This window comes from Cercospora beticola, chromosome 4, assembly GCF_033473495.1.
Source record: "Cercospora beticola chromosome 4, complete sequence".
In the NCBI taxonomy this organism is placed as follows: domain Eukaryota; kingdom Fungi; phylum Ascomycota; class Dothideomycetes; order Mycosphaerellales; family Mycosphaerellaceae; genus Cercospora; species Cercospora beticola.
The window spans coordinates 853,108-867,682 of NC_088938.1; the positions used below are offsets into that span (position 1 = coordinate 853,108).

The window sequence follows — 14,575 nt, forward strand, 5'->3', positions numbered from 1 at the left end:
CTCGCTTTGCTATAGCCGGTACCTTTGCGCGATATACGTCCACATCTCTTCTCGCGGCTGGTTTGTCATCGGCAAGAGTCGGTCCGATCGGATGTCGGGAGGCAGAAAATACAGTCACGTGTGCGCGAGCCTCAGCGCGTTACATTCGTGTTCAAGCCGCGCCACGCCATGTCGTCACGATCTTGAGTGAGGACAATGGGTTGTGCGAGGGAAGCTGCTGGACAGCGGATGAACATGCAACGCTGACCGGATGACAACACAGAAGGAGGAATACAGCACTGCCCGCACCAAATAGAAATGGTCAAGCTGCAGGCAGCGACCGTCGCGCCACGCCTGGCTGGCAACACGAAGAAGAGAAAGCGACAGACGGTTGAAGCGGCGACAGAAGAAGTCAACGGGCAAGATACACCTCCTGACACCGAGGGTACCACCGAAGGCACCACTACAGTCCCCACGAAAGAGCACGATGGAGGCAAGAAGCCGCGTAGAACGACGAAGAAGGGAAACAAGCCATCGCTGCAGCGAAATAACTCCTCTGCTGTGGTGGAGTCTACAATACCATGGCCGTCCGAGTTTACAGCTTTGCAACAAGTCTTTCGGGCTCTCAACCTAGTGTACACGTTCTGCTGTACGCGCAAACATTTCGCTACTACGATCGAAAACCTACGAACCACAGTCGAGAAGAACATTGGCCGAGAGCTGCTGGTGACGGATGTAGCAAAAGTGAAATGGCTGTTCCCGCAGGCAGTAAATTTCCTCTATGTCGATGAGACATTGCTAGAGGTCGCACTCATGGGCGAAGAGGACTACCGGGGCAAGAAAGCTGCCAATGATTTCTTCCCATCGAACCCCGCCGAGGAGCGCAATGTGCGCGAGGGCATGGGGAAGGAGGAGCATAAAGAGGTGCTCTACTTTGAGTTCGTGGACGGTGACTTGAAGCGGCATGTGGAGGACCCCGTAACTGGCGAAGCTGTGAAGCCGAAGACCAAGATTCGGAACGAGGACCTTAAGATGCCAGTGTTTAGCCAGAAGCAAATGATGAAGCTCATCGACAAGCGGAACGTAAAGTTTACGTCTGTGGTGAATGCATGGCTAAACAAGTGCGCTGAGCAAGGTTTTGATCCTGTGCAGAAAATGGAAGAGGAGTACAAGCAGTATATTCCGACGCCCAGTTACAGCAGAGCTGCTTCACCTGCACTCGAGGACACGTTGCCCAAGAGCATACCTGAGGAGAGGAAGACCATCTCTGAGATCGTGGAAGAGCTCAAAGGACTGGAATGGTACACAGGTCAGATTGTGCCTGACGGACATCGTGTCTTCGACCCGCAACAGCCCGTCTATGGCGAGCTGAACTTTGAGTTGAGCCAGGAGCTGGTCAACGCATTGTACAACACTCGCAACATACAGTCATTATACAGTCATCAAGCCGAGGCCATCAATGCTCTCAACGAAGGCCATAACGTGATTGTGGCGACATCAACCAGTTCCGGCAAGTCTCTCATTTATCAACTCCCAGTTCTGAATGCGCTCGAATCCGATCCAAACACTCGCGCCATGTACATATTCCCCACGAAAGCGCTCGCGCAGGATCAACGTCGGAGCATGAAAGCTATACTGGGGTACCTATCTGGCCTGGAAGACACCATGGTCGAGACTTTCGATGGAGATACCCCCTTTTCTGATCGCAACTACATTCGAGATGAGGCTCGTATAATCTTCACCAATCCAGACATGCTGCATCTCACGATACTGCCACAAGAAGAAGCATGGCGGACGTTTCTCAAGAACCTGCGCTACGTGGTGATGGACGAACTGCACGTCTATAATGGACTGTTCGGTGCTCACGTTGCCTTCATAATGCGACGCTTGAGACGAATATGCGCGGCGGTGGGGAACCGCAAAGTAAAATTCATCTCGTGCTCAGCAACTGTAGCAAATCCAGAGGAGCACATGCGGACCATATTCGGCATCGAAGACATCAAGCTTATTGACTTCGATGGCTCACCTTGTGGTCGCAAAGAGTTCGTTTGCTGGAACACTCCATACAAAGATCCTGGCGACCCCACGAGTGGTCGTGGGGACACGTTCATGGAGACTGCGCGTCTGTTCTGCCAGCTTGTCCTTCGCGGTGTGCGGGTCATTACATTTTGCCGGATCCGAAAGCAATGCGAGATCCTGGTTGGTGCCATCAAGAACGAGTTGGAGTCTCTCGGTCGCACAGAGGTCATGAATCGCATCATGGCATACCGAGGAGGCTACACTGCACAGGACCGAAGGCGGATTGAGAAAGAGATGTTTGAGGGCAAGCTAGTCGGCATAATAGGAACCAGTGCTCTGGAACTAGGAGTCGATATTGGCAGCCTAGACGCCGTGATATCGCATGGGTTTCCGTACACGATCGCCAATCTGCGACAGCAATCTGGGCGAGCTGGCCGACGGAACAAGGACAGCGCTTCATTTCTGGTAGGAGATTGCTTTCCCACGGATCAGTACTTTATGGCAAATCCAGATGAGATCTTCACGCGCCCGAACTGCGAGCTTCAAGTCGACCTGACCAACTTGCTGGTTCTTGAAGGTCATGTGCAATGTGCGGCATTCGAGATGCCCATTTCTGCTGACGAAGATGAGAAATACTTCTCGAAGCAACTGTCGGAGCTTTGCGAAGATCGCCTTCGCAAGGACAATCTAGGCTTCTACCACACAGCTGAGCGATTCTTGCCACATCCATCACGGAGCGTGGCGATTCGCGATACTGAGGACAATCATTTCGCAATCATCGACACTACGCACGGTCGCAACGTGGTGCTTGAAGAGCTAGAAGCCAGCCGGGCTTTCTTCACGATCTACGAAGGTGGTATCTTCTTGCACCAGGGCAAGAAGTATCTGGTCAAGCAAATGTCCACAGAACAGATGATAGCCAAAGTCGAGCTTGTCAAGGTGGACTGGATCACTCAGCAACGAGACTTTACAGACATTGATCCCATCGAGACAGAAGCCATTCGGCGAATACCCGGCAGCCTTAGCAGAGCCTTCTTCGGCACTATCAAGATTCTGCAGAATGTGTTTGGCTTCTTCAAGCTTGACAAGAAGAATCGTATACTGGATGCCGTACAAGTCGACAATCCTCCCATTATAATCTTCAGCAAGGGCATGTGGCTTGATGTACCTCGAGGTGCGATCGAGATCTTGAATAGCAGAAGACTCAACTTGGCTGCTGGTATCCATGCTGCCGAGCACGCGATCTTGTCGCTGATGCCCAACTTTGTCATCAGCATGCCCGGAGATGTCAAAACAGAATGCAAAGTCGCCATTAAAGAGTTCTCCAAGAAGGAGACGAGTCGCAAGAGGCCTGCTCGATTAACCTTTTACGATGACAAAGGCGGGCAGCATGGATCCGGCATTGCTGCAAAGGCATTCGAGTTCATTGATCTGCTTTTGAATCAGGCGTGCGATCGTGTCGAAGCCTGCCATTGCCTAGAGGGCTGTCTGGAATGTTGCTGCAGTGAGCGGTGCAAGGAAGCGAACCAGGTCATGTCGAAGGCTGGCGCGGAAGTCATTTTGAAGTCACTGCTGGGCAAGGAAATTGACGTCGACAATTTGCCTTGGGGTCCCGAAGACGAAAGAACGCCAGCCGGTATCGAAACTGTCATCTTCGCAAACGAAGTGAGGCCAAGAGCAGGTGCGAGGGTTGATATCATTGAGGTTCAGCGAGACGAGAATGGGAGAGACACGAGGCGGTATATCGTAGGCGGGATGGGTGGCGACGAGGATGAACCCATTGTCATTAAGGATGAGCCGGTGGACGATGACGACTGAAACCCGGTATGAAGGTATTGGTTGTGTCAAATATTGCCACACTCAGCTGCGCATAAAAAGACCCTTCAGTTTCTCAAGCTGTGCAAGTCCCTGTTCAAAACCCAAAGTACGAGCCGGAGGCGCTGTAAAGACTTATGGCTCTGCGCAATCCGCATGCTAATCGCCAATGCTACCATGTCGAGGCATTTTTCGCATAACCATGACCAAAAAACCACCTAGTAGGACTCATCGTGATGGTATTCGCACCTAGAGCGTAGAGTTGCATCTAGTCCGCCGCTCCCATCGCGATGCCACCTTCCAGCATCGATGTCATGCACGGTACGATGGTGCGGCTTGAGCACACAAGGAACCAGGTACTGCAGCATCTAGTCGGTACGTCTGTCCACAACTCCATCTTACCAAGATTCCGTCATCCGCAAGGCTCCGCTGGAATCTCGATCATTCGAGCGGTTCTCATCCGGAGCATCCGGGCTGGAAGGGCTTCCAGAGACGCTTCACTTCTTGAGGCCAGCGCTGGTGTATCTATGCTAATCCGCTTGTAGTGCTTAGATGTAAGCCTCAACAAGCAAAGCATCAAGTCGAAGCGTTCGGACGCTGCACAAAAATGAATGTGTGCATTTCATGGAGCGAAATGACACGGATAGCAGTTGCTGTCCCGACACACGAACTCTTAATTTTCAGCCCTCTTGATGACAGAGCTATTTGTGCGAGGCAGCCCGGTAAAGTGGTCAGATGCTTGTTTGTCCTTGCCGCTTCTCTTTTTCAAAGCGAATCGAGCCTCATGTCGAACTTGCGATGACTTGTCCTCGGCGTATGTCGGTGCGCTGTCTCTGATCCACAACGCGAGCTGGTATTTCACTTTCGTCTTGCCATAAGCAACGCGGAGCCCCATTCGATGTACACATTGTTCTCCTCAGCCTTGAAGTGTTTATCAGTCTGAGCGATCTCATCGAACATCTGATCCACAATATCGCCTTGGCCACCTTTCGATCGAGCCTCTTGCCCAGGATGCTCTTCTTTCCAGCCATGATAAGACGACCAAGTTCGAACGTATTCCTTACATTCGCCAACAGTCACAGTCCGCTTCATGAAGAGAGTCCCCTCTCCAGATTCTGGCCCATTGGTACCTGGCTCGTACTCGATACGTTGCACGTCTTGCCAATCCGCTCTCGGGGGTCGAATGATGTGCAGCTTTTCTTGCACGTACGATCGCCCGGGCTGCGGCCAGTATATTCCCAACTTGTCTGGATGCTCGTTGTATGCATAATGCTGTAAGATCTTGCTCGCTTCAGGGAAATCTGGGAAAACGTGGTCTTTGTATCCCCAGAACGCCATCGTGCCTCCTGGTCGTACGATTCGCTTCAATTCGGGCCAGAGTTTGTCGTAGTCGAACCAATGTGCTGCTTGTGCTGCTGTCACACAATCGACCTCTCCGTCTTTGATGAATGGCGAGCTTTCTCCTGAAGCTTGCTGGAAGCTCAAGTTGCTTAGTTTGTCCTTGGCGTCTGCAGAATCATTTGCATTTTGGGCCTGAGATATCATGCCCGCCGAAGGATCAGTCCCAATCACCCTGTCGAAGCGTTTACTTAATGCCCGGCTCGCGATGCCAGTACCGCAGCCCAGGTCTAGGCATAACTTCTTGGGGCCTTGATGGTAGTGAAGGACTGCATCGTACAAGGCAGTTGGGTAGTTTGGTCTGAAGGCGGCATATGTTGAGTGGCCAAAAGTGGCTTTGCTGATATATTCTTAGCATTTCCACCGATGAACAAGAATCTGAAGAACTCACGCGAAGGTCGCCATGCTGGATGGCTACAAAGCAGCAACAATTGCTCAAAACTTGAATCAATTCACTGTACGAGAAGGACTCTGCTCAGTTTCTAAGGCGTGCCTTTGACTGCAGCCTATGCGATGCGAAGTCCTCTTGTTATATGACTTCGGAGTAACGAGACGCGAGATTCAGGACTCACGCGTGTCCGCCGATATCGGCTTTCTGCACCAGCCACATTGAGAAATGGACGTCTCGCTATGCTTCTGCTCTCGTTTCTCGACTACGCGGCTGAGATGAACGCCGACTGCTTTCCAGAGCTAGGGCTTGTTTTGAGTCATATTCGGATCCAGCGATGAGCGAAACAGGACGGCGACCGCCCAGACCAGTCGGAAAGCCGTGAAATCTGGATACCATCTTGAAGAACGCCTGCTGTGACAAGTCCGGAAGCCATTGAGGATAAAGTGTTGTGCGAGCATCGAAAGGCAAGGTTGATACACCTACCATCGCTTTGCTTGCAAGCAGCCGATGCCTGTGCGTGGCATGCCCAACCGCTGCCGATATGTGACTGCGGCCGGTGTGACAGCAACCATGACAGATCTGATCGCCGGCAGCAAAACCTATGACCAGATGGGTTAGGAATTTCGTAAGTCAGTGAGGTTTCGTAAAATTTGCGTCTCAACTTGACGAATCGAAGCAATGCGTAAAGGGCCTCTTGATGATAATTTGGTCGATTTGTTCGAAGCTGTGGACATCCTGTGCAAACGGAAAGCATTTTGAGACTCATAGGAGGTACGCCGAGCAGGAACAGTGCCTGAGATATGGGAGGTGCTTTCCTGTAATTTCTTCGCTCTTACTTGCCATTCGAAGAGAGAAATGCCCAGCGAGGGAAGAGCTGACGGGACTCGGAACTGCACTTCTACGCTTCGACTGCATGGCACGCCTATGCAACATCAGTAGCGTCATCAATTCCTAGCCCGATCAGCAATCCACTCAATATGCATTTCAGCACAACACTTTACGCTCTTGGGTTTGCAGTGGCTCTCGTGCCCGAAAGCGAAGGGGTTACCACAAGCGATGTGGAAGTTATGAGAGACTCGAAAGACAGGGCGAACTCCCATCCAGATGAGGTAGAGCATCTTTCTGGTGTTGATCTGAATCAGGCTGATCTTAGTAGATGTACGATGACATTCACAAGCAATTGTCGAAACGCAGCGGCTTCCGAGAAGGTTTCGTCGACTTCGGACACGACGGCGTTGCTCGCATATACGCTTGTAATGGCACCATCTTTGATGCTCTGCGCTTGAACAATCAGCAACTCATGGCTGTGGCCAAATCTCAAGGAGATAACATCATGGTAGAGGGGTTTGAAGGAGTCTCTAGTCACGATGTCCCAGACAGCCACCTCCTCGATCCTCCTCTTGAAGTCAGACTATCGCACCCCGAAGCAGACGATCTCGATCTCTGCGCTTCCACATCAGCAGTAGACAACGAAGACGACCCACAATCGCTCAACCCATCTGCATCCGCCAGAGAACACCTCCAACCACGCGGACGCCGCTTCTGCAAGTACAAAGAATGCACCAAAACCGAAACTTGCCTATTCATGGGCTGCGGGTACTGTGCTCGCGAGGAGAAACTATCCCGACTGCGTGAAATCTTTGGCACATCGCACAAGGTTCCTGGGCCGTTCGGGCGTGGGACGAAGCGTAATACTCCAGAAGTCGGTTGGGACTATGTGCATTATCACAATACGCCGCCGACGAAAAATTCATTGGCTGATCCGAAGAGGATGAGGTGTTATACTTGAGACTTTTTGAGATTCTTGTGGAGCTTTCGTTTAGACGGCATGCCGGGGGTCGATTTTGAAAATTCTTGTGGAAGCTTTCGTTTGTAGGAAGAGTCAGGAATCGAAAGTCAGTCAATTGTTGCCTTCGAGGTGATCACGATGGAGAACTGCAAGTTACATTCACGCCACTGCTTCTGTCTGCCGTTTCTCACTCCGTTTACTCATCCTTTTGTGCGTCACGAGAGAAGCGAGTACGAGGAGGTGAGATGACTCCATTCAATGGATCTGCGACAGCGGCGGTGCTTTTCCATTTCCATTTGCGCTTCCGCGATCCACAATGACAGAATGATCATGAGCAATGCAGGGAATGATGGATCGAGACCCTCTCATCATCAATTCATCAGCAATGCCGGAAACATTTGATCCTTGCTGCCGAGAAATGCTAACAAGGCAGTGCCCTCGTCGCCGATCCTCGGCGTTCACGTCACCGTCAGCTCAGCCAGGACCGGGGCAACTTTCAGCTGACTTCACTTGCTCTCAACAACTTTTGCACGTTGGCGGAAGATTGGATCAGCAGCAAAGAAATCTCTTGGTATGATTGTTCATAGGTTGGCGTTTTGCCTTCTCTTGGGTGTTATACAGGATTGTGAAGTGAAAAGCTATCGAAGACTTTTTTTGCGCTCCATGCATGAGAGCCGGACCAATATTCCCCGCGCAACGCCAGCGCTCGAATCATCAATGCAAAAACTTTTTGGTGTGCCACTTTTGGGCTGTTCGTATCATCATCCATGAGAATCGTCTCGTGATTTCAATCTGTCGATTTCCTTCGCGACTCTCAAATTCCAATAGCGATGCGTGCCGCTGGAACCATTTGCGCCTTGCGAAAACCATGCAAAAAGCGCGTCATGAATATCAAATTCCAGAGCCCAACTGTGAGAATGTGTGCGGTGGTGTATGTACATTCGGCCCGGATGTGTATGGTGTTACAGTTGACTCGGTTCATCAGTCGTGGCAATCGTCGCTTTTCGTCCAAAAACTTTGAAGACTTTTGAATAGCGCTGCCTTTGGCTTCAAAGCTGAACCCAGCCTTGCTCAACAGCAAGGAGATACTCTTCTTCCCAAAGAGCGTCCCAGTTGACGCCATCGTCTTCTTTGCCGTAGACGCCGGTAGTACCGTAGGGACCCTTGGTGCTGATTTGCTTTCCGCGAGGCCAGGCCCCATTGGAGCGGATCTCGGAAAGGACAAAGTCGCCGTGCACGAGATTCTTCTCTGGCTCGAAGATGCAGCCGGCGAAGAAGAGTTCGATAGAGAGCTTGTGTCCGAGACGGCGGCGTGATTCGACGAGTTTGCGGGCGGCGTTGAAGATTTTGCGGAGCTTGCGGGCGCGCTCTGCGCCTGGGGTGGAGCTGTCGCAGCCGCAGACGTCGGTTGCGCGCACCTGGCACTCTCCGGTCCACTGAACTTCGAGGTTGCTGAAGAGGTCCTCGCACATGTACGGGATGCTGATAGATAGATCACGCATGCGTGGCAACGAGGTGAGCAGCTCGCAGATGTGCTCGTTGGATGGGAGGTGGCCGGGATATGGGTGGTAGAATCCATCGTCGGAGCGTGGAGAGTGCTCGAGCACTTGCAATGTGTTGTGGGATGCTTTGACGAGAGCGAGCATACCAGCGACAGAGATGGTCGACAGGTTTGTGATGTCCAGCACTTCCAAATTAGTCGCGGTTCTTGCCATCAACTCGAGGTCGTTGTCGCAGATTGGCTTGTGAAGAGTGTTGCCGAAGATCTTGAGACGCTTGAGTTGGCTGAAGTCGACGCGCGGGTCCTCCAGAGCGTTTGGGGAATCATCACTCTCGAGAGCGTCGGCCTGATCCTTAGCGAGGCACACAGCTTGCAGCTCGAGTGATTGTAATGCGCTACCAATGCCAGTGTTGACATTGAGCAGATCGATCCAGTCTTCGGCAGTGCTGCGTCGCAACACAGTCCATGGAACACTGAGGAACTGAAGCTCGTGGCACTCGGACACGATGGAAAGAATGAGCTTGTCGGTCTCGGCAGTGTAGAAGCCATTGAACCACAGTCGACGCACATGGTTTGTCATGTGAGGCAGTTGCTGGAAGATGCGGTCGGTGGCCTTCAATGAGCTGTTGGGGTCGCGGAAGACAGCACAGCCGGATGGGCGATCCATCAACTCGTAGATGCTATACTTCCGTCGGTTGTTGGACAACTCGGCCCATCTCTCGCTGCCTCGCCACCTACGCTCGAAGACATGCTCGAGGTTGTAGGAAAGAGCCCAGTCGTGCCAGCCGGCACAGACCTGGCGGATAGCTGCAGTGGCGTCCCATCGCAGCGACTCTGCGGTCACCGGGCCTCGAACATATTTGGTGAGTTTGGCCTTCTGCAGAGGAAGTGGTGCTTGAGTGAGTCCGTATGTGAAACTGGCACCTTCGTTTTCGTTGGCCTTGGTGGCAAGCAGGAGGATGTCGGAGAGGATTTCAGCTGGTAGGTGGTTGATGTGCATGCTGGCTGCACCTAGCGGAGCTTGATTAGGATAGCGGCGATGTGAGTGAACAATGGTGAGATAGCGGGTGGTGTGTTATGAAATCGACTCAGGTCAGAAGGGGCGAGCTGAGTGGGCAGAGATAAGAAAGGCCGTCTTTGTCCTACCGGCGCGGGAATGCATGTGGCGTGCGATTCATATATGAAGGGTGAATGGCCCGCCCTTACCAAGCAGCCCGTCAACGGAGGCGCCTCCCCTGGTCACACTGCCAACTGAAGAAATCTCTGCGGCGGCGTCTGGGGAAGCGTTGCGGAGAAGTCTGAGCGGCGCCATCTGCGACAGCGCATGTGTGCGCTTGGCGAGCTCCATCGCCCAACCGCAAGCAGAAAGACATGAGTCAAAGAAAAGAGCGGCAGTGCCAGGAGCTGCCAGAGGCGTTCGACCTTGGGACCTCCGTACCACGTGCTGGTATTTCCTGGGGGTAATGATTTCGTAACAGCTGAGCAGCCTGGCAGTCACAAGACCTGCACACATCAGATGACCGCACCCAACGGCCACCACGGATGCATTTCGGCCAGCACCGACACCTCGCGCTACCGCTCTGCTCTTCTCATCACGCTCGCAGGAAACGCCTCGATGCCGGCCGCCGCTGTGAATTGTCCTTTGCAGACGGACATTGCGGTGGAGATTTCAGTCTGGTCATGTGACGGAATTCCTTCCGTGAAAAGCTTGATCGGGATTTGCTCTCCTCTGTGAAATGACACGCGGCACACTGGACACGACTTGTACCGCTACAAGCCGGACGTCATGGACCATTCTCGACGGTCGCACAAAGAAAGCCACCGGACATCGCTGGACAATGTTCTCCGCGGATTACACGAGCTCACATGATGGCAAGTCATGCCATACTGGATCGCAATGGCGAAATGGTGTGCTGTTGGCGCCGAGCGATGAGCACAACGTCTGTACTGCGATCACGCTGTCAACTGCTGGACGACAAAGCACCCAAAACAGCAACCTCGCCATCGCAGGCCGCTTCCATCCGAGTATTGGCGTTGCCACCACTGCACGGTCTACGGACGTGATTCCCCATGGGCACGCGCCTTGCAGCATCGATCATTCGGGCAACACCTTGTGACTATCATCAACCCTACTACTGCACAACGCCAGAGCACGCTTCATCAAAACACGAGATGCAAGCTTCGGCACTCAAACAAACAGCTTCCGCCCTCCGCAGCCCTTCTCATGCTCCCGCAGTAGCATCAGCTTGTCTTCACGGTAGACGTCCTTGGCACCACATTCAAGACGCCTTGGATAGCTTCGTTACGTAACATTCTCTGCCATTGGATTGTACCTGATCCTTCCGAGACATCACATGGCCCCGCCACTGTTTCTCGTTGGCCGCGGGCAAGCTCCAGACTGGCCGCAATAATTTTTGAGACGTTACAGTTCAAGTACCCCAGATACTGCGACACGTTGCGAGCTTGGAGCATCTCGTTACTTCTCCGCACACCGAACCGACCATGTGATCGACCAGACGACCGAAAAGGCTTTACTATCCCGCCGTGCACATCTACTAGCAGAGCAGATTGCACATTGGGACCGGCCGCTTGGGCACCATCTCAAAGGTTTGACTGAGTCGGTGTCAAGAGGCGGGGGTGCTGCCGATTTGATAATGATGAGACGCGCATGCGAGCGGCACTCACGTTCACGCATGGTTCGAGACTGTGAGCAACGAAAGAGACATATGCCCGGACTTGGATGGAATCTGTGCGACGCAGATGCACACACTTCGCCTGTCGTTCGCTGGAATACAAGTCGTCTGCTCTGTCGATCCCGCTGCCCTCGCTTCGGCCTCGTCTACGTCAAGGGCGATGAGGGGAATCGCGTTACACACGCATCGTCACTGCCATGCATTCTCGCCTGCCTTGCGAACCGTCGTCACTGTCGAGATCTATCACTGCATCCGAAATGGGATCGAGGTTGTCATTAGGCACCACTTCGTGCTTTCAAGGTAACATATCTTCGGCGCTCGTCGCAAGATCCAAGGCCACCCTGAGCGGAGACCTCATCGTTGGAAGGTACAATATAGAAGCGTCAATTCGTGATGAAGGAATTCGATTTCCCAATCAAGACTCCTCCTTCATCAGTGCCATTGCTTCAGAGCGATGAGCTGGAGAAGGAACCCCGTTATTGTGTTCAATTTCTGTATCGTGCACATCGTGCATACCCATCGCCACCGCTGTCGCTGCCATTGCCATTGAGCGGGCTCTCGTCGCTAGCCTCGGCTTCACCCGTCCTTTCCCGCTGCACTTGCCCGAGCTCAAACCAGAGCTCCAACATTGAAAACACACCTTCTCCTCTCACCCATCACGACTCCGCGATCCACCATGTCCCTCTGGCAATCCTACCGCAACCTCGCACCAAAGACACGACTGGTCTTAGGTGGGGCAATCATGGCCTGGGGAGCTTTCGGCCTGTTTGTTTCCGACAAAGCTGAGCAGGCTTTCGGTTTGGTGCCTACGGAGCAAGATAAGGAGAAATTGCAGGATTCTATACCCAAGATTCATTTTGTGGAGAAGGAGAAGTGAAGTGCTGGGAGTTGGGCGACAAGGCATCAGCAAATGGAAGAGCAGAAGAGATGCGACATTCATGGCCATATGGCAAGGCCTTGATGGTTAGGAGTGAGGGAAGAGGAGAGGAGAAGGAAGAACGTGGCTGCAGTGGGACGCAGCCGTTGACAGACCACGATCGACCTCTGCCTGCGTATACTTGCTCAGGCGCAAAGCGGACAACGCACAATGTCCATCTGTGACCCTGCTCTGATAGGCAACAAGCATACTGGCGGTCTTCAATCTGCGTGGAAGCCAGTTTTTCGATCACTGCCAAGATCCAGCATAGAGAGTAACAAGAGAAGATATCTAGCAACGCAGAGCTTGGGGAAAAAAGCCAGATGGGGATGAGGTCGGAGCGACGAGTTGTGAGACATGCCTTAGAGCAAAATCTCGCTGTACCACAACCAAAGGGGCGCGAAGCGCGGAATGCGCGGCGTGCTCAGCTTTAGGATCCTTGACGAACGGCTCACAAGTCAGGCCGCGCGGGAAGTCCGGTGGTGAAATCAATAGGAGCACCACGGTCGTGCTCTGAGGCTAGGATCCGGATGGACGCGCAAAGATGACAATGAATGGTCGCGAGAAGCTTTGCAAGCGATTGTCCCGTTTGACAGATGGTATGCACACGCTGTTTGGCTTTTAAGAACACGTCACACGCGTGATAGCAGTTTGAAAAAGAATCTGTTCCACTAGAACATTGAAAGATGCTGTCGAAGTCGTTAAATTCTAAGAAGCTCTTCATACATCAAATCAAAGAGAAATCGCTCCCGATATTTTTGCCACCCCACATCTGGTGACTGATCTACAACTTGCTCTTGCTGACAATCAGGGAGTTGTGTGCCTGAATAATGCTCACGGCACCTCCAACCATCTCATCAATGATCTCCCGTGCACTCTTCCTCTCGTTCACAACAGCAGCGGCCTTACCCATAAGGAAAGGTCGCGCGTTATCCATAGTGTCATCATCGACATCGTCTCCAAGACGCTCCATGTCCCATTCGACTGGAATTGTTCCCTTGCTCGTGAGCTCCTTGATCTCGTTTTGGCGGTTCTCTTCCCAGTTGGCAATGTAGGGGTTGTTGCGCACGCGGAGCGGTCGGCCGGTAAAGATGATGGTGCGAATGTTGTCGTCGAAGCCTGCAGTTCGGACGGCTTCTTGGTGAGACTTTGGTGCGCCGGCTTCCTATATAGCAGAAGAGAATTGATCAGTTTCGGGCCATTTCGTAAAGATTAGTGATCGGTATATCTTACCTCGGAAAGGACGAATCGTGTTCCAACCCAGACTGCGCTGGCGCCGAGAGCGAGAGCTGCTGCGAGGGATTGTCCGTTGAAGATACCACCTGCTGCGATGACCTGCACTGGCTTGCCGGTCATAGGGCTCTTGTGGCCTTCGCAGAGCTTGGCGACTGCTGGGATGAGAACGGTGGTTGGGACATCACCGGTGTGACCACCTCCTTCACCTCCCTGTGCGCAGATCATGTCGGCGCCGAGTTCGAGGCACTTCTTGACGTGCTTAGGGTGGCCGATCATGTTCATGTAGAGGATGCCGTTCTTGTGGAGTTTCTCGACGACGTGCTTTGGTGGGACACCGACGGCGGAGACGAAAAGGCGGGCGCCGGATCCGATGGTGATGTCGATGAGCTCGTCGAGTTTGCCCTTGGTGTAGTCGTAGCTGTCGGAAATCTACGTTAGTGCCTGCTCTGCCCGCTATTTCGCCTTTTGGGTGTGCCTACTTGGTCTTCCGTGCGCTACCACCGACTTGTGGAAGCAGGAGATCGACACCGAATGGTGCATTCTTGTCGTTCAAGAAGCTCTTCAGCTCTGCGATCTGCTCGCGGAGCATGTCTGGAGTGTAGCCGACACCGCCGATGACACCGATACCACCAGCGTTGGTCACAGCGGCGGCGAGCTTAGGACCAGCGGCCACGTTCATGCCAGCAAGCATGATTGGGTGCTGGATCTTGAGCAGATCGGTCGTGGTGGTGCGGAGTTGCTCTGTTTTCGGTCAGCATGTCTGTCGCGAGTGGGCTGTCGCAACAGGGAGATTGCGGCGTACGAGGAGATGCCATGATTGCGGTTGTGAGTCTGTGTG

At 52.9% G+C, this 14,575-nt stretch overlaps 6 protein-coding genes across 6 annotated transcripts; 3 read left to right on the top strand and 3 right to left on the bottom strand.

Annotated features, from left to right (window-relative positions):
• Window positions 1-297: 297 nt before the first annotated feature.
• On the top strand, window positions 298-3,816 carry RHO25_005973 (uncharacterized protein; the record flags this gene model as incomplete). Its single annotated transcript, XM_023596837.2, has 1 exon — window positions 298-3,816. One exon carries the CDS (start codon window positions 298-300, stop codon window positions 3,814-3,816), a length of 3,519 nt encoding a protein of 1,172 aa, XP_023452203.1.
• An 855-nt stretch (window positions 3,817-4,671) lies between these two features.
• Window positions 4,672-5,616, bottom strand: RHO25_005974 (uncharacterized protein; the record flags this gene model as incomplete). The annotated part of the gene is made up of 2 exons (XM_023596838.2): window positions 4,672-5,551; window positions 5,603-5,616. 2 exons carry the CDS (start codon window positions 5,614-5,616, stop codon window positions 4,672-4,674), a joined length of 894 nt encoding a protein of 297 aa, XP_023452097.1.
• A 963-nt stretch (window positions 5,617-6,579) lies between these two features.
• Window positions 6,580-7,391, top strand: RHO25_005975 (uncharacterized protein; the record flags this gene model as incomplete). Its single annotated transcript, XM_065602723.1, has 2 exons — window positions 6,580-6,711; window positions 6,759-7,391. The coding sequence occupies 2 exons, from the start codon at window positions 6,580-6,582 to the stop codon at window positions 7,389-7,391; spliced, it is 765 nt and encodes a 254-aa protein (XP_065458795.1).
• A 1,049-nt stretch (window positions 7,392-8,440) lies between these two features.
• On the bottom strand, window positions 8,441-9,892 carry RHO25_005976 (uncharacterized protein; the record flags this gene model as incomplete). The annotated part of the gene is made up of 1 exon (XM_023596840.2): window positions 8,441-9,892. One exon carries the CDS (start codon window positions 9,890-9,892, stop codon window positions 8,441-8,443), a length of 1,452 nt encoding a protein of 483 aa, XP_023452115.1.
• Window positions 9,893-12,261: 2,369 nt separating this feature from the next.
• RHO25_005977 (uncharacterized protein) lies at window positions 12,262-12,462 on the top strand (the record flags this gene model as incomplete). Its single annotated transcript, XM_065602724.1, has 1 exon — window positions 12,262-12,462. The coding sequence occupies one exon, from the start codon at window positions 12,262-12,264 to the stop codon at window positions 12,460-12,462; it is 201 nt and encodes a 66-aa protein (XP_065458796.1).
• An 823-nt stretch (window positions 12,463-13,285) lies between these two features.
• RHO25_005978 (uncharacterized protein) lies at window positions 13,286-14,552 on the bottom strand (the record flags this gene model as incomplete). The annotated part of the gene is made up of 4 exons (XM_023596841.2): window positions 13,286-13,666; window positions 13,735-14,155; window positions 14,217-14,478; window positions 14,540-14,552. The coding sequence occupies 4 exons, from the start codon at window positions 14,550-14,552 to the stop codon at window positions 13,286-13,288; spliced, it is 1,077 nt and encodes a 358-aa protein (XP_023452346.1).
• Between the last annotated feature and the right edge of the window lie 23 nt (window positions 14,553-14,575).